Source organism: Oncorhynchus tshawytscha, linkage group LG15 (assembly GCF_018296145.1).
Source record: "Oncorhynchus tshawytscha isolate Ot180627B linkage group LG15, Otsh_v2.0, whole genome shotgun sequence".
Taxonomy (NCBI): domain Eukaryota; kingdom Metazoa; phylum Chordata; class Actinopteri; order Salmoniformes; family Salmonidae; genus Oncorhynchus; species Oncorhynchus tshawytscha.
Genome location: NC_056443.1, coordinates 29,217,064 through 29,244,295, shown reverse-complemented (window position 1 = coordinate 29,244,295; position 27,232 = coordinate 29,217,064). Strand labels below are relative to the sequence as shown.

Below are 27,232 nucleotides of genomic sequence, written 5' to 3'. Positions count from 1 at the left end.
GAGGATCAGCATGGCAGATGTGCCGTTACCGACCCTCACTACCAGAGGGCGGCTCGTCAGGAAGTCCAGGAACCAGTTGCAGAGGGAGGTGTTTAGTCCCAGGGTCCTTAGCTTAGTGATTAGCTTTGAGGGCACTATGGTGCTGAACGCTGAGCTGTAGTCAATGAATTGCATTCTCACATTAGGTGTTCCCTTTGTCCAGGTGGGAAAGGGCAGTGTTTAGTGTAATAGACATTGCATCATTTGAGGAGCTGTTGGGGTGGTAAGCAAATTGGAATGAGTCTAGGGTTTCTGGGATAATGGTGTGGATATGAGCCATGACCAGCCTTTCAAAGCATTTTATGGATACAGACGTGAGTGCTACGGGTCGGTAGTCATTTAGGCAGGTTACCTTAACTGTTCTTGGGCACAGGGACTATGGTGGTCTACATAAAATATGTAGGCATTACAGATTCGGACCAGGAGATGTTGAAAATGTCAGTGAAGACACTTGCTAGTTGGTCAGCGCATGCTCGGAGTACAAATCCTGGTAATCCGTCTGGCCCAGTGGCCTTGTGAATGTTGCCCTGTTTGAAGGCCTTACTCACATTGGATGCAGAGAGCGTGATCACCTGGCTGTGCTGCTGCTCCAGTTTCAACTGTTCTGCCTGTGATTATTATTTGACCATGCTGGTCATTTATGAACATTTGAACATCTTGGCCATGTTCTGTTATAATCTCCACCTGGCACAGCCAGAAGAGGACTGGCCACCCCACATAGCCTGGTTCCTCTAGGTTTCCTCCTAGATTTTGGCCTTTCTAGGGAGTTTATCCTAGCCACCGTGCTTCTACACCTGCATTGCTTGCTGTTTGGGGTTTTAGGCTAGGTTTCTGTATGGCACTGTGAGATAATAGCTGATGTACGAAGGGCTATATAAATAAATTAGATTTGATCACAGTCGTCCGGAACAGCTGATGCTCTCATGCATGTTTCAGTGTTATTTGCCTTGAAGCGAGCATAGAAGCTACTTAGCTCGTGTCACTGGACAGCTCTCGCCTGTGCTTCTCTTTGTAGTCTGTAATAGTTTGCAATCCCTTCCAAATCTGACGAGCGTCGGAGCCGGTGTAGTACGATTTGATCTTAGTCCTGTATTGACGCTTTGCCTGTTTGATGGTTCGTCAGAGGGCATAGCGAGATTTCTTATCAGCTTGCGGGTTAGAGTCCCGCTCCTTGAAAGCAGCAGCTCTAGCCTTTAGCTCAGTGCAAATGTTGCCTGTAATCCATGGCTGCTGTTTGGGTTATGTACATACAGTCAATGTTGGGACAACGTCCTCGATGCACTTATTGATAAAGCCAGTGACTGATGTGGTGTACTCCCGGAACATATTCCAGTCTGTGCTAGCAAATCAGTCCGGAAATTTAGCATCTGCTTCATCTGATCACTTTTTAAAAATGATATAGACCAAGTCACCGGTGTTTCCTGCTTTAATTTGTGCTTGTAAGCAGCTATCAGGAGGATAGAGTTATGGTCAGATTTGTCAAACAGAGCGTGAGGGAGAGCTTTGTACGCATCTCTTTGTGGAGTAAAGGGGGTCTAGAATTTTTTGCCCCCCTGGTTGCACATTTAACATGCTGATAGAAATTAGGTAAAACTGATTAAAGTTTCCCTGCATTTAAGTCCCCAGGCTCTAGGAGTGCAGTCTCTGGATGAGCGTTTTCCTGTTTGCGTATGGTGGAATACAACTCATTGAGTGCAGTTTTAGTGCCAACCTCGGTCTGTGGTGGTATGTAGACAACTACGAAAAATATAGGCCGCATTTATGTAAATACAGGCTCATTATGTAAAGGGAATAACTTTATTTAACCGGACACTGAAAGCCATCTTGTCATTGACAGTAAAACTGACTTTGCATGTCGAATCAGCCTTGTGCTATAAACGCTGATAAGGACACAAACAGCCCTCAACAACTCATAGAGAGGCTGGTCATTCGGTGAGGTCACACCCAGTGGAACGAGTTGGTGCCTGCCTAAGGATGACGCCGTCATAATTGTCATCAATGCTCATGGGACAATCCAGAACCATATATAGGTCTAGCTCAAGGTACATTGTTTCACCAGCATGACTCCAGTCTACCTAGCTCTAAGGAATGGAATAATTTAAAAAAAGTTCCACTTCTATGATGTCACAAGACAAAAATGGTCAAGGGTCAGACTCACCTTGTTCTTCTCATAGAAGGGGGGTATGGCAAAGAGGAGGATGTCAGCTGGAGGAGAGCAAAAAAAAAAGATTGAAATGACAGTGGAATAACACAGGAAACAATCAGCAGCTGACCTCTAAAGGCAGACAGGCCTTTATAAAAAAAAGTTAGTCTATCACAATAATAACGATAATAATAATGTTGCTTTCAGGGATGTAGCCAGTGGAAACCATTTTACCTGTAAGACATCCCCTGACAAAAACAACCAATTAGGCTTTACCACCCAGGAAACTGGGATGGTGTCAGATGCCATTAAACGAGTTCGGTGTCGTTTGAAAAAGCAGCAGGCCATTGGGTAGTGCTGATCAAATGAGCCAAATCGTATGAAGCCACAGTCTTTGCCGCCAGTGACCTCAGACCGTATCATCCATTTTGTCTAGGAAAAGGTCACGGTGTCGCTGGACTTAATGAGCGTGACATGCTTACAAGACCCACAGGGAGTTCTTGTCTCACTGCAATTGTCTAGTGCTTCTATTCTAAGCAATGCTGTTCAGTTTACCACAATGCTAAGCATTTTAGTGACAGAATTGCACAGTCAAAAATTGTGTGGACTTGGTCTTAATTGGTCCATTGAGACTGAACTAACCTTTCAAAAAACAAAACATTTATAACATTTTGTTAAAATGGAAAATGTTTGATACATTTTCTAGCACATTCTATGACCTTTGACCCCATTTACAGTGTGTCCAGTTGCCCCAGTTGGTTTAAACATGCATGAAACATAGGATACTAAACAACCTTAGTACTACACCTAGCGACCTCACCGAGAGCTTTTAGCCTTTTGGTATTGTAGCCAACGGCAGAGGCAGGGAAGAGAGCCCGGGTCGCTGGCGTGAAAAGAAAAACACCCTATGCACCGTGCCACATGCTGGGAATTCTAACGTGGCCCTGATTTTTATTTGATTATTTTAGGATCCCCAATAGTCGACACCAATGGCGACAGCTAGTCATACTGGGGTCCGACAATGAAAAAAAAAAAAAAATAGATTTTACAAGTTACATACATTAACATGCAGTGTTTGTGCATTTAGCAGTTACACAGATCGTGCATGTGGAAAGTATTCAGAACCCTCAATAGAACCCTTCTCCACTTTGTTATGTTAGCCTTAATCTAAAATGGATTAAATATCACACTTCCAGTTGAAGTCGGAAGTTCACATACACCTTAGCCAAATATACTTAAACAATTTTCACAATTCCTGACATTTAATCCTAGTAAACATTCCCTGTCTTTGGTCAGTTAGGATCACCACTTTATTTTAAGAATGTGAAATGTCAGAATAATAGTAGAGAATGATTTATTTCAGCTTTTATTTATTTCTTTCAACACATTCCCAGTGGGTCAGAAGTTTACATACACTCAATTAGTATTTGGTAACATTACCTTTAAATTGTTTAACTTGGGTCAAATGTTTTGGGTAGCCTTCCACAAGCTTCCCACAATACGTTGGGTGAATTTTGGCCCATTCCTACTGACAGAGCTGGTGTAACCGAGTCAGGTTTGTAGGCCTCCTTGCTCGCACACGCTTTTTTCAGTTCTGCCCACACATTTTGTATAGGATTGAGGTCAGGGCTTTGTGATGGCCACTCCAAAACCTTGGCTTTGTTGTCCTTAAGCCATTTTGCCACAACTTTGGAAGTTCGCTTGGGGTCATTGTTCATTTGGAAGACCCATTTGCAACCAAGCTTTAACTTCCTGACTGATGTCTTGAGATGTTGCTTCAATATTTCCACATACCTTTCCTCCTTCACGATGCCATCTATTTTGTGGTCACATGGTGTTTATACAGTTGGGATGGCGGTACTATTGTTTGTACAGATGAACGTTGTACCTTCAGGCTTTTGGAAATTGCTCCCAAGGATGAAAAATTCTGAGGTCATGGCTGATTTCTTTTGATTTCAAGCAAAGAGGCACCGGGTTTGAAGGTAGGCTTTGAAATACATCCACACCTCCAATTCACTAAAATTATGTCAATTAGCCCATTAGAAGCTTCTAAAGCCATGACATCATTTTCTGGAATTTTCCAAGCTGTTTAAAGGCACAGTCAACTTAGTGTATGTAAACTTCTGACCCACTGGAATTGTGATACAGTGAATTATAAGTGAAATAATCTGTCTGTAAACAATTTTTGGAAAAATTACTTGTGTCATGCACAAAGTAGATGTCCTAACCGACTTGCCAAAACTATAGTTTGTTAACAAGAAATTTGTGGAGTGGTTGAAAAACTAGTTATATTGACTGTAAACTTCCGACTTCAACTGTACATAAGTATTTCAGACCCTTTACTCAGTACTTGGTTGAAGCATATTTGGTAGCAATTACAACATTGAGTCTTCTTGGGTATGACGCTACAAGCTTGGCACACCTGTATTTGGAGAGTTTCTCCCATTCTTCTCTGCAGATCCTCTCAAGCTCTGTCAGGTTGTATGGGGAGCGTCGCAGCACAGCTATTTTCAGGTCTCTCCTGAAACGTTCAAGCGGGTTCAAGTCCGGGCTCTGGCTGGGCCACTCAAGGACATTCAGAGACTTGTCCCGATGCGCCTCCTGTGTTGTCTTGGCTGTGTTTTAAGGGCCGTTGCCTGTTGGAAGGTGAACCGTCACACCTGTCTGAGGTCCCGAGTGGTCTGGAGCAGGTTTTCATCAAGGATCTCTGTACTTTGCCTCGATCCTGACTAGTCTCCCAGTCCCTGCCGCTGAAAAACATCCCCACAGCATGATGCTGCCACCACTATGCTTCACTGTAGGGATGGTACTAGGTTTCCTCCAGACAGGCCAATGAGTTCAATCTTAGTTTCATCAGAACAGAGAATCTTGTTTCATGGTCCGAGAGTCCTTTGGGCAAACTCCAAGCGGGCTGTCATGTGCCCTTTACTGAGTAGTGGCTTGCATCTGGCCACTCTACCATAAAGGCCTGATTGGTGGAGTACTGCAGAGATGGTCGTCCTTCTGGAAGGTTCTCCCATCTCCACAAGGGAACTCTGTCAGAGTGACAATTATATAAATGTCCAACAATTTTGAAAAACCTGTTTTCACTTTTTCATTATGGGGTATTGTGTGTAGATTGATGAGGAAAACAATGTAATCCATTTTAGAATAAGGCTGTGATGTAACAAAATGTGGGAAAAACTTAAGTGGTCTGAGAACTTTCCAAATGCCCTGTATAGGTCATTACATACACACAACAAGTAGCTCAGGATAGCAACAGTATAATCATTTGTGTCAGGGTACGGCTAAATCCAATACATTGGAGTTAAGCATTTTTCAGAGGCATAGATCTACCCTTTTTCATAATTGATGTGCTAAAATATATATAGCAGTCAACTAAAGTAAATCAGACCTACATTAACTTAGTCTACATCTCCCACTACCAAACACATATTTTAAGACAGCTGAAGTAGAAACATTTTCTTCATGAAAATGTACCCATTCTCTTTTAGCCGTATTTATTAGGGCCCAAATTCTGTTTTATTTTTCAAGGTTTTGCTTTTTTTTTTCCACTGAAATTCACACTATTTTTACACACACAATATTTTAAAACAATATTAAAACGCAACAGGAAATAAAATAACCCAGACATTTTCCATACGCACAAAAATTGGTAGTTTCTCGCAAATTTTACATCCGTTAGTGCTAATTTCTCCTCTGCCATGATAATCCATACACCTGACAGGTGGGGCATATCAAGAAGACGATTGAACAGCATAATCATTACACAGGTGCACCTTGTGCTGGGGACAATAAAAGGCCACTAAAACATGCAGTTGTGTCACAACACAATGCCACAAGGTTTTGAGCGAGCATGCAATTGGCATGCTGAATGCAGGAATATCCACCAGAGCTGTTACCCGAGATTAGAATGTTATTTTCTCAACCATAAGCCGCCTCCAACGTCATTTTAGAGAATTTGGCAGTACATCCAACCAGCCTCACAACCGCAGACCACATGTATGGCATTGTGTGGGAGAGCGGTTTGCTGATGTCAAAGTTGTGAACAGAGTGCCCCATGGTGGTGGTGGGGTTATGGTATTGGCTGGCACAAGCTACAGACAACGAACACAATTGTATTTTATTGCTGGCAATTTGAATGCACAGAGATCCTTGAGGTCCATTGTTGGGTCTTTCATCGGCCACCATCACTTCATGTTTCAGCATGATAATGCACGGCCTAATAATGCATACTCGGACATGTCACCCATTGAGCATGTTTGGGATGCTCTTGAGCGACAGCGGTTTCCAGTTCCCGCCAATATCCAACAACTTCGAACAGTCATTGAAGAGGAGTGGGACAACATTCCACAATCAACAGCCTGATCAGCTCTAAGTGAAAGTCATGTGTCGCACTACAGGAGGCAGATGGTGGTCACACCAGATACTGGTTTCCTGATCCACGCTCTACATTTTTGTTTGTTAAGGTATCAATAGATTAGTCCTGAACAAATTTATTTCAATGGACTGATTTCCTTATATGAACTGTAACTCAGTAAAATCTTAGAAATGGTTGCGTTTATATTTCTGTTCAGTATAGAACTAAATTGGATGTTTTAAGTCCACAACAATCCTTCAAACACATCACAAGACAAATAATTTATTTTATTTTTTATCTGTAAAAAAATAATAATAATTTGAGTGTGTAGTAAATTAGCCTTACAAGGTCTTTCACAGGTTGGCAAAGCCCCGAACAGGTGTGACATGCAAACTGCCAATTCTACAAAACATCAAAGGACTGTTAACTCCCGCTATGCATTTCTCCAGCATCAACAAGAACAATCTGTGTGCCCCACATCCATAAACATTTCCAGATTATTAAATACGTGTGTTGGCCTTAGACCAGGTCAGATGGAAATATAGGTCACTAAGTAAAATAGACAGCCCCCTTTCATTCTCATAGATATCATGCATGTTCAAACCAGCCGACATAAAAAGTTCTCAAAACGCCAAAGATATCTATTATATTTCTCAGTGTTTACCGCTGCACACCACACATACACACGACCACCATGCAGTGCTGCAATAGCCTCTTACCCAGGATGAGGATGGTGATGCCGTTGAAAACAGCTCCTACGTAGGTCAGCAGCCACATCACAACAGCCAGCTGGGAGGAAAACAAGCCGGGTTACAGCCAATGAGGTCATTTAATCATTGGTTAGAACACTGGTTGCCTGTGGCCTGTTCAAGAGGGGTTAAGTAGTTCAAACCTTGCAGACAGAAATGTAGAACAGGCATGGTTCTGTCATGTAGAATAGCATGACATTAGCACGAACCTTCTCTAAAGTCCCACCCCCTACGAAATACATCCACGGTTCATCACCATGACATGCAATATGTATGAATGACTAGGGAGAATTTGCCCCAAACAAACTGTTGTTGGGTCAAATATCTTTCTAATCCCCATGTTGGCTAAGGTTAGGTTATGTAGGTATGGTAATCTGATCCTATGTCTAAGGTTAAGAACAGCTTCTACCTCCAGCTAGGGAGAGGGTTTGAAGGTTGATTTAATAAGCTAGGAGGAGCATCACCTCTGCCATAGCGGCGGTGGAATGGACCAGCGACGGTCGTCTTGGTCTGATAGGTTGGTAGGTTGGGTCTCTAATGAGCTGGCACACTGGAAGTTGCCCCTCCCCCCTCCATAGCCAACCATGAGCTGAGTTCTAGGTCCACTAGCTTGCTGCCATCTGATGGCTGCGGTACTAACCCAGGCCTTATTTAGCACCTACCCTGTGTGATTGATGCACACAGCCATAACATGGAGCTCTCCCTCCCTCTCCCATAGTCACATGAACAACTCGACTATAGATGCCTGTCACACTAACACTGCAGGAAACAATAGGGTTGAGTTGCTAGAGAGGTTTATTAAAAGACACATACAGCAGGAAGTGTTCAGAGTGTGCGAGTTATAAAAAGATTGTGGGCCAGGAGAAGAGAGTTAAAGGGGGACGAGACCTAGGAATATGAGAAGGCGTCAGTCAGTTTAGGACTGTCAAGCTTGATACCATGTTTAGGGTCCCGTACATATTTACACACACAAGGGTGTGTAAGCACAAGACCCTAAACGAGGTAAGATGCAAGACGATGCACACAAACACACAAGGGCTACTATGGAAGGAGTCACTGCTAACACTATCAATCATGAACCGAGGGTCAGATACCCGAAGGGGGATGACAACTGACTGACAGGCAGGCAGAAGGACAGACCCCTAAACTCACCTTCAGGGAGTCGATGAGGTCCTCGACTAGGAAGAGTTTGCGCAGCTGTTTTAGGAGTCGGTTGATGTGGGTCAGACTGGCGTCCACGTGCTTGCGGAAGGTCTCAGGGGGAACGCTGACATCCTTCTCCATCAGAGCTCTGAGGAGAACCAACCACAGCATGGTAGATTAAGCTGTGAACTCAGACTAAGCTGCTAAATGCTAGTCTAACAAATTGCTGTCATTGGACCATTTCAGGCTAACCTCCTATGAGCTAATCACTAAAAAAACAAATTTCATGGTTTAATTTGGTAATTTCAGGCTAATGTGCTAAGCGCTAATTAGATCGCTAAACCAACCATGCCGCTTTAAATTTCACATGATTGCTAGTTTGTCTTTTTTTCCTATTACAACAATTGTTTTCAGGTATAATAAAGAGTATTAGGCCCCGTTCACGTTATCAGAACTCTGCAAATGCCGAGGTAGTGTTCAACATTGAAGGAACCCCATCCAAATTACTTCATCTGATACGAGTGCTATGTAGGCAGCCTGGAACGCAGCCATTGTATTAGTCATCAGTCTGTACGGCTGGGCTCTGATGCTCAACTGAAATAAGCCCTCCTCTCCAGTATAAAATGATCAACTCAGGCAAAGGTTATGACAACAAGCACAAATATGCTGCTGGAGCTTTGCATCTATATTTTTTTTCCCCATTTGGAGTGTTTTCAGCAGATAGTATTTTTGGTCGCCAATGGGAAATTACTACGATGAACATGTATATTCATCATTCATCATACTAAAAACGGCAATAACTTATAAAATGGGGAATAGCATTTCTCCTGGTCATGTGGCGAGTTAAATTCCTGGCCCTTCTTAGGCTAGTCTGGTAGACATTTTGCGAACCACAGCTGTGTGTGTCCTATCAAGCAACCTACTACCACCACCACTGTCTTTTTCATGTTCTAACAACCAAACCAATACAAGAGTTGGTAGTTAAGCATCACAAGGTTCCCTATGAAGTATGCTGCTTTACTTGAAGGGGTGTCCGTCATCGGACTTCTGCACGGCCTGAACGACAGCCTTGTAGATTCGGAAGGAGATGGTGACACAGAGCAGGGCAAGGAGCAGGTAGGAGACAACGCTGATGACGCTGAACGCCGCCAGGGACAGGAGCGTCAGCAGGGACAGGCCGAACACCACGCCAGACTTCTTGGGGTCTCGCCAGTGCACCAAGTCCTTGACTAGAGTGGGTGAGAGATAGGGGTGTGTAGGTGCAAAAGGTGTGTGTGTGTGTATTGTTTATGAGCATATGTGGAGTAGAGAGATTAGGAGGGAGAAGAGAGGAAATAATTAAAGTTACTCATTGCACAGCGCGTACAGACCACACAACTAACAAATTGTGATCTCCAACCTCAGACCAATATACAGTGCCTTGCGAAAGTATTCGGCCCCCTTGAACTTTGCGACCTTTTGCCACATTTCAGGCTTCAAACATAAAGATATAAAACTGTATTTTTTTGTGAAGAATCAACAAGTGGGACACAATCATGAAGTGGAACGACATTTATTGGATATTTCAAACTTTTTTAACAAATCAAAAACTGAAAAATTGGGCGTGCAAAATTATTCAGCCCCTTTACTTTCAGTGCAGCAAACTCTCTCCAGAAGTTCAGTGAGGATCTCTGAATGATCCAATGTTGACCTAAATGACTAATGATGATAAATACAATCCACCTGTGTGCAATCAAGTCTCCGTATAAATGCACCTGCACTGTGATAGTCTCAGAGGTCCGTTAAAAGCGCAGAGAGCATCATGAAGAACAAGGAACACACCAGGCAGGTCCGAGATACTGTTGTGAAGAAGTTAAAGCCGGATTTGGATACAAAAAGATTTCCCAAGCTTTAAACATCCCAAGGAGCACTGTGCAAGCGATAATATTGAAATGGAAGGAGTATCAGACCACTGCAAATCTACCAAGACCTGGCCGTCCCTCTAAACTTTCAGCTCATACAAGGAGAAGACTGATCAGAGATGCAGCCAAGAGGCCCATGATCACTCTGGATGAACTGCAGAGATCTACAGCTGAGGTGGGAGACTCAGTCCATAGGACAACAATCAGTCGTATATTGCACAAATCTGACCTTTATGGAAGAGTGACAAGAAGAAAGCCATTTCTTAAAGATATCCATAAAAAGTGTCATTTAAAGTTTGCCACAAGCCACCTGGGAGACACACCAAACATGTGGAAGAAGGTGCTCTGGTCAGATGAAACTAAAATTGAACTTTTTGGCAACAATGCAAAATGTTATGTTTGGCGTAAAAGCAACACAGCTCATCACCTTGAACACACCATCCCCACTGTCAAACATGCTGGTGGCAGCATCATGGTTTGGGCCTGCTTTTCTTCAGCAGGGACAGGGAAGATGGTTAAAATTGATGGGAAGATGGATGGAGCCAAATACAGGACCATTCTGGAAGAAAACCTGATGGAGTCTGCAAAAGACCTGAGACTGGGACGGAGATTTGTCTTCCAACAAGACAATGATCCAAAACATAAAGCAAAATCTACAATGGAATGGTTCAAAAATAAACATATCCAGGTGTTAGAATGGCCAAGTCAAAGTCCAGACCTGAATCCAATCGAGAATCTGTGGAAAGAACTGAAAACTGCTGTTCACAAATGCTCTCCATCCAACCTCACTGAGCTCGAGCTGTTTTGCAAGGAGGAATGGGAAAACATTTCAGTCTCTCGATGTGCAAAACTGATAGAGACATACCCCAAGCGACTTACAGCTGTAATCGCAGCAAAAGGTGGCGCTACAAAGTATTAATTTAAGGGGGCTGAATAATTTTGCACGCCCAATTTTTCAGTTTGATTTGTTAAAGTTTGAAATATCCAATAAATGTCGTTCCACTTCATGATTGTGTCCCACTTGTTGTTGATTCTTCACAAAAAAATACAGTTTTATATCTTTGTTTGAAGCCTGAAATGTGGCAAAAGGTCGCAAAGTTCAAGGGGGCCGAATACTTTCGCAAGGCACTGTATATTTTAAAAAGTGTGTGTGTGTGTGTGTGTGTGTGTGAGAGAGAGTCATGCATGCAGAATTTATATTCTCTATACAGAGCTGTTGTTACGCAAGCCTGTTATGGCCTCCCTTCATCTGCATGAAGAGGAGGCATTTAAAGAAACCTTGGGTAAATGGCTGACTCCCCACATGCCTCTGGGGGCTACAGGCTTGGGCTGCTGTGCGTTTCAGCTGATTAAAGGGGGAGAGCAGAGCAGCGCAGACACACACACACACACACACACAACCCCTCCCACTCTCCTCTAGAGGATCCATAATGAAACCACAGAGGAAATTCTGTTGGCTTTTTGGTTTCACTCATTCACTACACCCCCCTGGCCCTACATACCGACACTCAAATCTAGCATGTCTCGTCTACAGGCTTACCGTGGGAAATGCATGTCAAAATAGGGCAGCTAAGATTAATATCGTCATGTTATCAGCCAGTAAGCAGCTGCGTCGTGGGGCGGTGTTACAGATGGGTAATAGGAATTTATCCAGGGCTACACATAGTAAAGGCACAAGATTGAGTGGAGAAGAAAAACAATCACTTATCTATATCCTGTTTCAGTGACAGGATATGTGTTGTGAAATTAGGCTACACAGCAGATGGTATTTTATTGATGTAAAACTCACTCATATTGGCTGCGGTGTGTCATTGTTATTAACTGGCAATTCTAGACAACTGTGTGGGTGTTTATTGAATGAGGGAGGTTTGAGGGAATAAATTAAGATACTTGGTTCTCAGTGCTCTTTTACCCTTCCTCTAATTTAGTAATGTTTTCTTACAACTAATGTAATAAAACACTGCACTTCCGCAGGCGTGATTATCAAAAATCGAAATCTCCATTATTAAATAACATTGTTCCAAATATACTATAATATGAAGAGTTGTGTATCAGTTCAAACGTGAAGCACGGCTGCTTGACGGTGAAAAATAAAATCTTGTTTACAGACTGACAGAGCAGCAGCGCCCCTGTTGTTGTTGAGGACAGACAGCACTCTAATGTTCCTGATGCCACCTGACTGTCTGCTGAGCAGCGCAGAGTGAACAAGTGGGGTTTCCTCACCCAGCACTGCAGGGGTCCGAGTCCCTCCCAGCCTGCTTGCCGGTACCCACAGGGAGGCAGCCTGGGCTGACGGCCCTCGTTCATTATCGTGCCCCCCCCTCCGTGTTACAGGCTCAAGCAGTGTTCCCAGTGTCAACAGAGCTGCAGTGGGCTGCTTTCCACCTCACTGGACATCAACCAGCTCTTAGAGGTACAGGCATCACACCACCTCCTGCTTGGCAGTATGTGTGTGTGTGTGTGTGTGTTTGACCTAATACAACAGCCTGGACACAGACTGAAATCCTTTACTCCTGTGAAGCTAAACCAGCTGATAAATCTTCATTATGCAATTGAAATACCAGAGGTGATTACACACATTGGCATGGGTGGGTAAGTTCGATTCAAGTCTTCACATGATCCACTTCCTTCCGACTGGCTGGCCCGATCCCTCACAGTCCACATAAACACAGGATTAACACAAATCGGACAACCTGATTTGAACTCATTGTTAAAGGCCTGGCAGCAAGTCGAGATGTTCTTACTAACCCAAGCTACCACAGTCCAAATGTGTACGCTATTTGGGAAGATGACTGATTCATATCAGCAGGAGTAGATCCATTTCTTTTTGAGGCCCATTGATGGAAAACTGGTATACCCACACTGAATATATCAACAATGGAGCCAATCCAACTAACACAGGTAGTTAAAAATGCACTAAAATAAACTCACCTAGCCAGCCTGCGGAGTTGAGGCAGCAACACTGTGGAAGCTGAGGGACAGGACAAGGTTCAAAAGGGAAAATGGGCACTTAAAAGAGAAATCCAATACATGTAGCAGATTGAGAGAAAAATAGACCCAAATATTTAAGCTATGCTTTTTGAATTTTGGTCTTAAAGTATACAGTAACCACTAGTCAGCATTATGAACACTTGCTCCTTCCATTAAACAGCTTTCACCTGGTCAATCTATCATCCCTTATGGATGTCACCTGTTCAATCCACTTCAATCAGCGTAGATGAAGGGGAGGAGACGGGTTAAAGAAGGATTTATAAGCCTTGAGACATGGCTTGTGTGCATGTGCCATTCAGAGGGTGAATGGGCAGGAATAAAGATGTAAGTGCCTTTGAACAGGGTATGGCACTAGATGGTTTGTGTCAAGAATAAACACTGGTGGGTTTCACGCTCAACAGCTTCCTGTGTGTATCAAGAATGGTCCACCACCCAAAGGACATCCAACCAACTTGACACAACTGTGGGAAGCATTGGAGTCAACATGGGCCAGCATCCCTGTGGAACGCTTTTGACCCCTTGTAGAGTCCATGCCCTGACAAATTGAGGCTGTTCTGAGGGCAAAAGGGGTTGGGGACTCAATATGAGGAAGGCGTTGCCAATGTTGGGTAAACTCTTTGTATATATAGTGCATTATTGATCAATATGTTACAATAAAAATGCCTTTAGCCTTTACTATAAACACATTGTGCTAAAGCATCTTTCAAACAGTACTTAACTGGAATACTTTATCATTCCCTCCGCGACTGCATGGCATATACCTTCCGAGTTACTGGTTGCCTCAGTGATGACCTAACGTTCCATAGCATGCCCGTGGTGTAGGTTAAGCTCACAGCGACTGTACGGGTTTGAGTGCATCCTGCATTCACTTGTCTGCATACCAGTCAATGTGTGCCAGGTTTGGATTTCATTTTTGCACTGAGCAGGAAGAGAATAGGAAGAGGTGGTATTAAAGTAAATAGGGGACACTGTGAAGATGGCTATCCTGCCACTGGGTAAATCAAAAGCACACCCATTACACTAAATGTATATAAATAGAAAAAAACTTTACAGCTTGTTAGATGGTATGTAACAATGACAGCAGTGATAATGTATGCAATATTGGATGATCATATGGTCAAAATATATATATATTTTTTACTTCAGTTTATTTTTGTAAATACTTTCTGAAACTGCATTGTTGGTTAAGGGCTCGTAAGTAAGCATTTCACTGTAAGGTCTACACCCGTTGTAATCGGTGCATGTGACAAATTTTTGATTTGCCGATTTGAGATAGATATTGAGCAGAAGTTCATTTACTGCATCCTTTGTACCATTAAAACCAAATTGGTCACACACGGCATATAATTTTCCAGATAAGGAAGAGGGGGGTGCTGTACCATGATTCAAGAGGAGAGGACAAGATTAATTAGATAGATTGGTACCCTGCATCTCAGCCTACTGTGACAATTTTCACACAAAATACAAAGAGGGCCAATGCCCCCTAGCCTGGTCCCATCTGTATGGCCTTTTGCCAACTCACACTTAGGCACATACAGATCTGAGAGCAGCCCGCATTGACTCATGATAATCGGAGCATTTTTCACATAACTCTACTGAGTCTGGACATGCTTTGTAACATCCAATCCAGCAGGATCATAATAATGAATGATGTCATCATAAAAAAGGTTGAGTAAAGTCCGCTCCGTGAAAATGACCATCAGTCTCTGGAATGATCGTCTCCCATCCTGTTCAAGTGCACTGTAGCGTGGAACGTCGCCCAAAGCAGAAACCCAACACTGGTGGACCGACTATTCCGCCTGACTTCCAGGGACATTGCAAGCAGACACCATGAAGCCACGTTTTAACTGCCCACCACCCACTGTCCGACCATGATTACTGCCAAGCTTAAGGACATGGGGGATCATTTGGAAAATACACACACAGCACAATATATAGTTTGAACCTTTTGACTTTTGTAATATCTGCACTCTAAAATAAATATTTCGGTAATACAGCCATGGCGCCTGTATCAGAAGTTTTAAAAAAGAATCAACATGGTGATTATATACCATATGTTATATAGTTAGTGTGCTCCTATTTTGAATAGGAGGACCAAGGTGAGAGAGAGTGAGAGATCATAGTGCTTTGCTTGTGTGAGGTTAGCAGGCACAGATACCAGAGGGAAGACATGTTACCTGACAAGTGCGTTAGTATTGCTGCCAAGACATGCTCTGCAAGGTGGTAGGCCTCAGCCACCCACACGTCGATGGCCTCTACCTCGTTGGAATATACACCGTCGGAAGCAGGTTTGTTTTGGGGAGAAGGAGGGTCGGAGGTTGTTGATATAAAGGAAGACTCGAATTTCTCAGAAGCCTTGATACTAGACTGGAGGTCAGCCTCCTCTTCCTGGCTGCTGCCCAACTCTTTGAGGGCATTGATAGTGAGGCGTTCCTGCTCCAGATCCATGACCATGGTTGGTGTGGGCTGGGAGGGAGGGGCACCTGTTTTAGGACACTCATCCTTGGCTGTGAGATCTTGACGGAGGTCTTCTGGATCTTCGTCCTGTCGTGACTTCAGGCACTCCCTCATGAACTCGACGAAGCTGTCCGTGGCACCAGAGACTGAGCAGTCCGGCTCAATGCTTTCTGGGTCACTGGTATTGTCTGGTGACTGGTGTCCTGCTTCAGCTTCCTGAGGCGGAAGTGTCTTGCTGTTGACAACACTATCTGTAATGAGGATTTCATCATTCAATTTCTTCTCAGTCTTGGGCTCCAGGGTGCTGCCAGGCAGTTCGCTCTGGAAAGAGGCAAATGGATCTTTGGGAAACTCCCTGGGAGATGGCTGGCCTCCAACTGGCTTGGGGAAGGAGTCCACGTCAGCCATCAAGGGGATATCCTGCTCCACAGTGGTTGCATTGTTTTGAGGGAGTAGTGTTCCAATATGGATCTGTGAGGTTGGATTGGAAGGAGAAGGCTCAGGTACAGTGTTAAAGTTCAGCTCTTTATCATCAATGGTGTCATTCATGGATGGAAGTGCGTCTTCATCTTCAAAGGACTGTCTGTCGTATTTACGGATTGCGTCATCCTCCATGTAGTTGGGTTTTGAAAGCTCAACTGTCTGCATATAATCCTCTTTAATATCAGACTCTGGCTTCTCTTCAAACTTGGATGAGGGGCAAAGTGGAGGATCCTGAGCTGCAACATTAGCAGAGCTCAATTTAATTAAGATATCTTGCGCGCCAGTTGACCAGTCATCGTCATCATATTCTGGAAAGTCTGAAAGGTTCTCTGCGGTTTTCTCAGGAGGTTTGGCAGTAGAAGGGGAAGACTTTCCATTAGACTCATTGGGGGTCTGTGAGTGGTCAGACTCCACTTTCTGTGCTTGTGAAACCTCAGCACTTGAGCCCTTTGACTCATCATTAGGTACTGTGGTCTTCATATTATCTGTATCCAAATCAGATTTCAGGATCTTGTGTTTAGGTGAGTATTCATCAGAGTCGACAGGAGAGGAGGGAGGAGAATAACCCTCATATTCTAAGGGAGGAATTTGGGAAAATTCCTTTTTAGGCACATCTGGTTGTGGCTCAGGTATTTTTGGTGCCTCTTTCACAGGGTCTTCTACAACTTCATAATTTTCATCCTCTATTTCAATCTCCATCTCCTCATCGCTGCAATTCGGCTCGTCCGTCTCAATAACATTGATGGTAGGGACCCGCATTGGCTGCTTTGCTGGTGGGGTTTCCTTTTCTTCAGTAGGGAGAGATGGAACAGAGGGGTTATGGGCAGGTGTGGCATCACTTGACAAAGAGGGGCCAGGAATGGAGGCGGTGTCCTCGATGACGGTGTCCTCAGAGTCTCCTGAGCTGTCGACCACCCCTTGGAGCGCCAGGTCACCACCCCATGGGGCCTGCTTGGTCTTCAAATCCTTCTCTTTCGAGTCAGAGGAGGGAGAGGGAGAGTCCAAACCAGCAGGAGGAGCAGGCGAAGCAGTGAGCTCGGAATGAAGGTCAGGGGGGCCTTGGGTGTCTGTTATGTAAGCTTTAGGTAGGAAGCTCAGATCAAATTCATCCTCGACGCTAGGCTGCTGCGCTGGGTCTTTGAATACATTTTTCAGTTCAGGCCTTTCAATGGGAGAGTCCATGAAAGCGTCAGGGACACAGGCAAATGCCTCTGGGTCATCAGGCACCACTTTATCTGCCACTTTTATCTCTTGGGATTTGCCATCCTCCTCTGATACAAGAGCATCTTCAAAGTCAGGCACAGGGGGTAAGTGAGCTCTCATCCAGTCTGCAGTATCTTCAAACTCACTCCCTTGTCGGGCTTCTCCCATGACCTCAAAGGGGGATTCTGGCGATTCCTGATCAATGGAGGCGCCTTTTGTCTGGAAGGGTGAGGTGCCCTCTGTTGGCGCCGCAGTAGGAGACGTCTCATAGTGACGCTCTTTGAAGTGAGGGAAGCCGCCGTCGTTATTGGGCTCCTTCTTTGCTGCCAGGGCCTCCAGTGCCTTAATCCTCTCAGACACGGGGGACGTCACAGTCGGTGAATCATCTTGCGTTCCGTCAGGCTGACCTGATGATGGGTCGCTCCCGTAGTTTGCGAAAGAAGATGAGCCGAGTTGAGAAGGCCTGGTGAAGCGAAGGGAGGTGGCCACCCCTTCTGAGGAGGGTGTGTCAGTGCCCAGCACCACCCCTTTGTCTGTGTCGGCCATGCACGGAGGCAGGGAAGGAAGGAAGGAGGGCATAAAAATCACACACACTCAAACTCCCATGCACGTCCAGTTATAGTCGGTGGAGGCCATTTTGTTGCAGCCCAAGCAGTCATGCATAGCATGGGACGGTTTTAAGTCAGTAATGGATGAGGGCGTCAGTCAGCATGCATTGCTGACTTAACCTCTCAAGTTGTTGCCATTGAAGAGCATTTTCAATGAGGCAACATTGGAAATGACTTGTATGGTTGAAATGAAGCAGCTCCAAACGAAATAAGAAAATTGTATCTATAAACTAAACTGTTATACTATGTGACCTGTGGTAGCATGTGATTGTGATGTAGACAACAATGCATATCTTTTGCTATGAATATATTTTAAGTACAGCTGCATAGACTATGGCCTGGAGTTTTGTTAAATCGGGTACTCCGTGTCTGGTATGTCTTACAAAATACTTGTGATGGAGAAAGGGTTGGTACAATCTATCTTTCCTCTATCTGGGTAACATCAAGGACCTTACTGAGAACCATTGAGCAGTCACTTCCCATCTCCCGAAGACCAACATAAATGACTACAGGGTATCATAGAATGTGACAACGGGGACGAGATAAAAATGTGCCTAGAAGCAAAGGTCACATAGGATAAATGCTCCACGTTTTAACTTGCAATGCCTTTTAAATGGGCCAGAGACTAAGGTCAAGCGACTGCAGCCTAGTATAAACAGGAGTTCAATTTAAAAGGTGTTGTTTCTATAATGACCTAATTAAAACATAAATCATTTGATTACCAAATGAGCTCCTATCTGAAAACAACCTATAGGCCTACATACAAAGGGGAACACTCTGCTTCGTGTCTTCAATACTGCAGATGTCTGTAAGTAACGCAATGTCAGCATAATTATAATGTGTGAATATGTTTAAGCGTCATACCGTAATCTTGTAAATTAGGTACGATATTAATCAAACAGAAGAACGACAATCCAATACCTTTAATGTACTGAGATGACTCATCACAGGAATGAATACAGTGCACTACCTCAGACTCAAAAATATAACCGGAGTGAAATTAAAACATCATTGATTTACAGGACTAGTCTCATCCTCAGACCAATTTGCAAGCATGACTAGGTCGCACTATTCTGGCCTTGTCCCACCCGACTATCGGTGTAATCAATAAGAAAATCCAGCACACATAACAAGCTGGACAATAGTCCCGGTGTTGAGGCCTCCTAAATCATGCCCCCCCCCCTGTGCTGCAGTCTGTCAATATGCCACTAAGCACGCTAACCTGCTGCTATTGCCACACGCCACAGCTGAAGTGACAGAGTCAGACTGGGACAAGGATCCCCTCAATGGCACAGTGCCACAGGTACATACATAATCCACAAGATATTCCAAGCTGCTCCAATAATCACATGATCCCTTTTCAGCCTAATGGTCCCCCCCTGTAATTTTCCAACACCCAGAGACAAGCAATCATAGTGGGGAATTGGCAGCTATATTGGGAGGTACACATCAGCTGTCTGCTTGCCTCTGCAATCCCCAGGCAAACAGAGACCAAGGTTTGACCCCTGCTTTGAGGAAATATCCCCAGCAGGAACAGGTCAAATATGCAGTTGGTACTTTCTCCAAATGCAACAAGGTCCACTTTTCCTTCTATATGCTTATTTACTATAAATGGAGTCAAGAGATCCAAATCTAAGAGGAACAAATCAATGGTGCCGTTTCTTTTCAAATCCAATGTTATAGTACATTTCATAAAACGACACAACAGCTTCCGTCAACGTGTTCATAGTAATTGTTATTGTAGCTTGGTGCTCTGGAAAGGCATTGTGCCAGTCAGCATGACCCTGCAGCCAACCTAAACCCACAGCACCGTGGACACGTTGTTTATCGGTACACAACTCAAGGGTGGGTTGTCTTGGTCTGGACCTTCCCCTCCCATTGAGGTCCATTATGCATTGTTCAAACTAGGCCACATACACGAATGGACTTTCCATGTAGCCGAACACAATGTGGCATTTTGGCTCGACGCAAGTAAACAAAATGACAAAACAGCTACCGCACCGTGAACAGGAATCAGAGCCACTGGCAACAGGGAGCCGACACTCCCTGATTGGAATCACAAATAACACGACCCAAAAACATAAGAACACTGTCAAACACAGTTTTGTAATACTCATTCAACCTCTGATGAGAACATCACTTCCTGTGGTCCTCAGTTGTTGGGGATACAGAAGTTATTATATTACGTAATCTACTCCCCACAGTTATTGGTGTTGAGTACAAAAGTGTGTGCGATTCAAAAAAAAAAAAAAAAAAAAAAAAAAAAAAACTTGTTACTAAACCCTGTTTTAAATGGACTATTGAACATGGTCCAACAAACATCTCACATCCCAAAATATGTCTAGCAGGAAGACTCAAAAAGGGACGCATTTCTTCAAGATGAGAAAGTGTAAATCAGCTCAATCATTTCGGCACTATGCGGATGAGTCAAATAGTTGACTTGATAAGACACAGCCTTCCAGTAGGGATCACAGCTTAGCTAAATCAAGAAAAGGTTTGCCTCTAGACAAGAAAAAGCTAGACATCTTTTTAAAAAAGGACGAGAACTGCATATTAAGTATACACTTGAAGGTATGAGGATATTGCGTGTAAGTCACATTCCACTTGTGCATCGAGTCCCGAGCTGGTAAGCCTACAAACTGTTATTGTTAAATTATACTAGTACTACTATGGGGCGGCAGGGTAGCCTAGTGGTTAGAGCGTTGGACTAGTAACCGGAAGGTTGCAAGTTCAAAACCCCCGAGCTGACAAGGTACAAATCTGTCGTTCTGCCCCTGAACAGGCAGTTAACCCACTGTTCCTAGGCCGTCATTGAAAATAAGAATTTGTTCTTAACTGACTTGCCTGGTTAAATAAAAGGTCAAATTAAAAAAATAAAAATTCACAAAAGCATGAACACAGTGAAATATTTCTGCTGTAGAGAAAAGGAATCACTGTATGATGAGGGATCAAATTCCATTGGGTACAGCAGTGTCATTCCCAATTAGTGATGGATGGAATAGCTCCCAGGCCCATCTCCCTCACTGTGTGATTAGCTGACTGTTTTTGACTTAATATCTTAGCACTACATAAGCCAGAAACTGAATCTGTCCTAAGTTTAATACTCTTGCTTTGCTGTCCAAGTCTACACATTGTAGGCTACTTTTATAAAACACTAACGAAATTGTGTTCCAGAAAACAAACCAAGCAACAAAAAAGAAAAAGCTACATCAAGAAAACAAAATACATACACATTACGATCGTCACTAAAATAAAAACTACTTTCTGGCTCCAGCAGTGGTGACATGCAAAAAGCTTAAGAAGATATAAGCAGAGGTAGAGGAGCAGAGCGCATCCAGGGTGGAGGGCTCCTAACCCAGCCTTAAGAGGGCATAGAGCAGCGAGTGGAGTGGATCCCTCCCCAGTGCCCTTCATCCTCCAGTGCCGGTGAAGGGACTGGGAGGTTCTTTGAGATGGGGCGTAAGGCCTGGATGAAGGGACTGGGGTGGGAGGCTCTTCGAGATGGGGCGTAAGGCCTGGATGAAGGGACTGGGGTGGGAGGCTCTTCGAGATGGGGCGTAAGGCCTGGATGAAGGGACTGGGGTGGGAGGCTCTTCGAGATGGGGCGTAAGGCCTGGATGAAGGGACTGGGGTGGGAGGCTCTTCGAGATGGGGCGTAAAGCCTGGATGAAGGGACTGGGGTGGGAGGCTCTTCGAGATGGGGCGTAAGGCCTGGATGAAGGGACTGGGGTGGGAGGCTCTTCGTGATGGGGCGTAAGGCCTGGATGAAGGGACTGGGGTGGGATGCTCTTCGAGATGGGGCGTAAAGCCTGGATGAAGGGACTGGGGTGGGAGGCTCTTCGAGATGGGGCGTAAGGCCTGGATGAAGGGACTGGGGTGGGAGGCTCTTCGAGATGGGGCATAAGGCCTGGATGAAGGGACTGGGGTGGGAGGCTATGGCCTGGATGAAGGGACTGGGGTGGGAGGCTCTTCAAGATGGGGCATAAGGCCTGGATCAAGGGGCCTTCTATCCAAGGACAGCTAGGGCCCCTCTGGGACAACCAACCGGAGACATTTTTAGAGATTTTCCTCATTGTGAACTTGAACTTCTCTCAGCTTTCTTAAAATAAGGTGGCAATCTTGGGATTATCTTGGACCTACAGTGCCATTGACCTAAATATGGAGCAGGCAGTAAAGACTGGAAATAGATCCACTTGCTGCCATTTGTAGGTCTTGTCAGTTTTCTGATAGGGGTAAGAACAGGGAGGGTTCACTCAACTAATTCGAAACATGCACTATTCCTCATCACGGTGCTGCTAGTTTGATATGCCTCCTTGATGCCAATTTACTCCATCAATTTCAACCTATTCCACTGGGAAAGTCAGTGCATTCCATTGGGAATCAATCTACTGGATCACTACACCATCAATAGATGGCTTGATCCATTACTGTACATCTCAATTAGCTCTGTGGATTAATCAATTCATCACGTGTCAGGCTGTGTGTTTTGCATATATGCTGTATCCAGTATGGTACTTAACATGCATGCCTGAAGACATCTTCACTTAAAAAAACAGGCTTTAAACCTGAACTCTGTGCAAACTTGCCTTAAATAAAACACATGATTCTCCCTTGCCATGCACCATGTGCGTCAGTCAGGGGCTTCGGGGTTGGGCCTGTTGCTGCTCGTAATTTAACAGATCTGGCCTCCAGTTGGGGAGGGGGGGGGTGAAAATTCCAAATCAGACACTGTTGAAAGTGGGAGGAGCCTCGCTGCCCTGCTAAATTGCAATTAGTGCAGGCGGCAGGCGGTCAGCAACATAGGAAACAGATGGGATACAGTTACAGGGCTTCTAGGGGTGGGTTCTGTTGAAGATTGCGTAGTGGGGGTGGAATTAAATGTTTCCAGGCCTCTAGTATGAAGTTCTTGGTCTGGACTAGAGTAGGAGAAGGGCACTAGAGAGGAATGAAAGGCATTTCAGCGGCAGCCGAGCAAGAGAGAATGACAGGGAAAGAGCGTGAAGGTCGTGAGAGGGAGGATAGCAGACGAGCAGCGTAACAGAACCATACACTTGCCTTCAGGAGACTGAATGAGAGATACAGGCGAAGAGGAAAGAAAGGAATCTGAAAAAATTAAAAAAGGACAGAAGAATGAACATCCTACAGTGGCAGAAAATAACTCCCATCCCCATAACAACCACCCACCATTTTATACATTAACGTCAACTGGATGCCTGGTGGGACTCCCACTAATCCGACCTATCAACTATACAATACTGTATGCTTTACAACGTGGACTGTGTCAGAAGCTACGGTAAAATAACTACTAACATGCAAGCCCCATGCAACTGGTAGTGTCTACCAGTTTACTACCAATAAAACAACTATGATCAACTTAATCCATGCACTTAACATTTCCTATGCAAGCAAAGACAATAACAAATATGACAAACGCAAATACTTCTTCACGACGCACAAATAACGATGCTGCCAACAACGTCACACTACTCATAACATTGTATGGTACTTTCCATGTCATTTTTATGCAATTTCTACACATTTCTCCTATGGTTTACAGATACCCGTTGCTAATCAGACACCCACATTGCACTTGCTTGATGGTAATTCATCATGTAACCTAAGTGATCACAAGAACAGTTTTTGTAGAGCAATTGTCCCATCTAACAGCATCACTGAATATCGGAGGAGGAACAAGGTTTTTCCTTCCTTACACATTTAACAGCTGGGGAACACCAGAGGAGACATGTCGGGGAATTTCTTCAGCGGTGAGTGAGATGGGATGGCAACAATGATGTATATAAACCAATGACTACTGATGCTGATGTATTGGCCATTGAGAGGCTTTGAAGCCACCAGTCAGCCATATGACACTCCCTAGTAGGAGCAGTCCTCCATAGGAATGAAAGGGATTCTACAGTAGTTTAATTAAATGTTTCAAGGACAAAATTACATGTATTTAAGTATTTTTGTTTTAGTGCAGACAGTGACATTTGTAAATTGCTAAAGATTGTACATTAAGGAAATATTTGTATTTTCATTTAGCTCACATACAATTTAAAAGTATGCATTAAGGTGTCTAATATATTAGGTGGGGCAAAAATGAATGTAGACATCAATACATTTTACAACGGCAGGAGTACCAAGATGGAGGAACAGTGGCTTCAACACAGAGCCACCTATTAGTCATCTAGTGTATGCATGCAGCCACTACAGAAGTTTACATACACCTTACCCAGTTTCACAATTCCTGACATTTAATCCTAGTAAAAACTCCCTGTCTTAGGTCAGTTAGGATCAGCAATTTATTTTAAGAATGTGAAATGTCAGAATAGTAGTAGAGAGAATTATTTCAGCTTTTATTTATTTATTTCATCACATTCCCAGTGGGTCAGAAGTTTACATACACTCAATTAGTATTTGGTAGCATTGCCTTTAAATTGTTTAACTTGGGTCAAATGTTTTGGGTAGCCTTCCACAAGGGTCCTACAATAAGTTGGGTGAATGTTGGCCCATTCCTCCTAACAGAGCTGGTGTAACTGAGTCACGTTTGTCAGCCTCCTTGCTCACACACACTTTCAGTTCTACCCACAAATGCTTTATAGGTTTGAGGTCAGGGCTTTGTGATGGCCACTCCAATACCTTGACTTTGTTGTCCTTAAGCCATTTTGCAACAACTTTGGAAGTATGCTTGGGGTCATTGTCCATTTGGAAGACCCATTTGTGACCAAGCTTTAACTTCCTGATGTCTTGCTTAAATATATCCACAGAATTTCTCCTTATGCCGCCATCTATTTTGTGAAGTGCACCAGTCCGTCCTGCAGCAAAGCACCCCCACAACATGATGCTGCCACCAACGTGCTTCACGGTTGGGATGGTGTTCTTCGGCTTGCAAGCCTCCCCCTTTTTCCTCCAAACATAACGATGGTCATTACAGCCAAACAGTTCTATTTTTGTTTCATCAGACCAGAGGACATGTCCCCAAAAAGTACAAGCTATGTCCCCATGTGCAGTTGCAAACCGTAGTCTGGCTTTTTTATGGCGGTTTTGGAGCAGTGGCTCCTTCCTTGCGGAGCGGCCTTTCAGGTTATGTTGATATAGGGCTTGGTTTACTGTGGATATAGATACTTTTGTACCTGTTCCCTCCAGCATCTTCACAGGGTCCTTTGCTGTTGTTCTGTGATTGATTTGCACTTTTCGCACCAAAGTACATTCATCTCTAGGAGACAGAATGCGTCTCCTTCCTGAACGGTATGACGGCTGCATGGTGTTAATACTTGGGTACTATTGTTTGTACAGAGGAACGTGGTACCTTCAGACGTTTGGAAATTGCTCCCAAGGATGAACCAGACTTGTGGAGGTCTACAATTTTTCTGTGGTCTTGGCTGATTTCTTTTGATTTTTCCATGATGTCAAGCAAAGAGGCACAGAGTTTGAAGGTAGGCCTTGAAATACATCCACAGGTACACCTCCAATTGACTCAAATGTCAATTAGCTTATCAGAAGCTTCTAAAGCCATGACATAATTTTCTGGAATTTTCCAAGCTGTTTAAAGGCACAGTCAACGTAAACTTCCGACTTCAACTGTATAATCTTGTCTTGCCCATTCACCCTCTGAATAGCACACAAACCATTTCTCAAGGCTTAACATTCCTTCTTTAACCCGTCTCCCTCCCTTCATCTACACCGATTGAAGTGGATTTAACAAGTGACATCAATAAGGGATCATAGCTTTCACCTGGATTGACCTAGTCTATGTCATGGAAAGAGCAGGTGCTCTTAATGCTTTGTAGACTCAGTATATGCGTGTATGACATATGGTAAAATGCATGAGCCGGTTAATCAATAAGAGTCATCGTCGCCCCCAAACGAGTCACGTAGGAGACTGGCTGATCAGGTCGACGAGCCCTTGCTATGTAACATTCCTCTTTAAGACTCGCCCAGACTCCTAATCTACCTATGCCACACCTGCAATAAGAAAATTAGTCAACGTTCTACTTCTTTCGCTGACAATTCCAAATAGCCTGAAACCATTGGTGGTAGCGTGCAAGTACATGAACCATTTCAGATGGAAAACATATCCACACAGTGTCCACAAAAACAACCTCTAGAGAGTCACTTATCTACGAAGATCTATGCAAGAGAACCACTCCCTTTTAGCAGACTGACAAAGATGAAAAATGTGCATTTTTAACAGACTTTAACCATTCCTCTAGTTAAGGTTGTCTATGACAAGAGTTAAACATGGCTTCATATAGCTCGTCTTTCCAACACTTCCAGCCTTGATACAACATTCTCATGACCGGCAGACATGAGTAGGAAGTGAACCTGCTTTGGTACAATGCCACCCTATTCTCTACTACTGGATCTGGATGTAGGCTCATCTATGGGGGAGCGAGGGCCTAACTTTGCATTCCCAGTCCTACCAGCCATTTCTGTCCCATCCCGAGGAAAGTCAAGTCACTCAAACCCCCTGGGGGGGGCAGTTTGCTGCCTCAACCCGATTTACTGACCTTAGACTATATAGTCTGCCAGAACAGAGCGCCAGCCAGAGAGGGAGAGAAAATAAGAAGCAGATAGGAGAGGGGGCCAAAAGTACCCCATGTTCTCACAAACTACAGCCATGGTCTTATCTGCAGGCTCCTCATTGCACTGGCCTAGATTCTGGATCATTCCTCAGCCTGTATCCATTTCACTGCATCTTAACAGTCAAGCTAAAACCAGCCGAATGTTAATTCCCACTCTGCAAAATGCAGCATTTCAAATAATAACATCTCTAGTCTAAAGTAATCCTTAGTGACTACTGTATATTTAGTGTAGCTTGAACTAGCACACATCTTTCAAACTAAAAACATTAACTTCTTGCCGTTTGCTGACCTCAACCGTCGTTCTAACTGAAAACGGGTGGAAATCCCGATCTAAATGCCCATAGCCTATGAAAGAGAGCACCGGATTTAGCACTGATAACACAGTAAAATTACAATATTGCAAAGTTTGAATAATGCATCTCCAGTCCAGTAGTTGCTTTGGTTTTTTCAGGCAATATTTTAACCTCCTATTAAAACAGATGCAGGAAGAAAATAGCACTGATTCAAACACTGACAACTTGAACAGCATTTCGGAGATATTCAGAAATCATTGTAACAAATTCTCCTTTA

The 27,232-nt window shown here is 44.0% G+C and overlaps 1 protein-coding gene across 3 annotated transcripts in view; it reads right to left on the bottom strand.

The window, feature by feature from the left end:
* Positions 1-27,232, bottom strand: part of LOC112214795 (reticulon-3-A) — a 36,118-nt gene that overhangs the window by 4,836 nt on the left and 4,050 nt on the right. Inside the window, exons 2-6 of one of the 3 annotated variants that reach the window (XM_024373818.2) lie at positions 23,133-23,180; positions 9,456-9,663; positions 8,444-8,582; positions 7,262-7,331; positions 2,198-2,244 (exon numbers count right to left, since the gene is read on the bottom strand). In XM_024373818.2, the coding sequence (XP_024229586.1) occupies positions 2,198-2,244; positions 7,262-7,331; positions 8,444-8,582; positions 9,456-9,663; positions 23,133-23,180 (512 nt within the window). Of the gene's footprint in view, positions 1-2,197; positions 2,245-7,261; positions 7,332-8,443; positions 8,583-9,455; positions 9,664-15,503; positions 18,031-23,132; positions 23,181-27,232 lie in introns of those variants that run through there. The other 2 variants (XM_024373817.1, XM_024373819.2) reach the window with 2 other exon arrangements.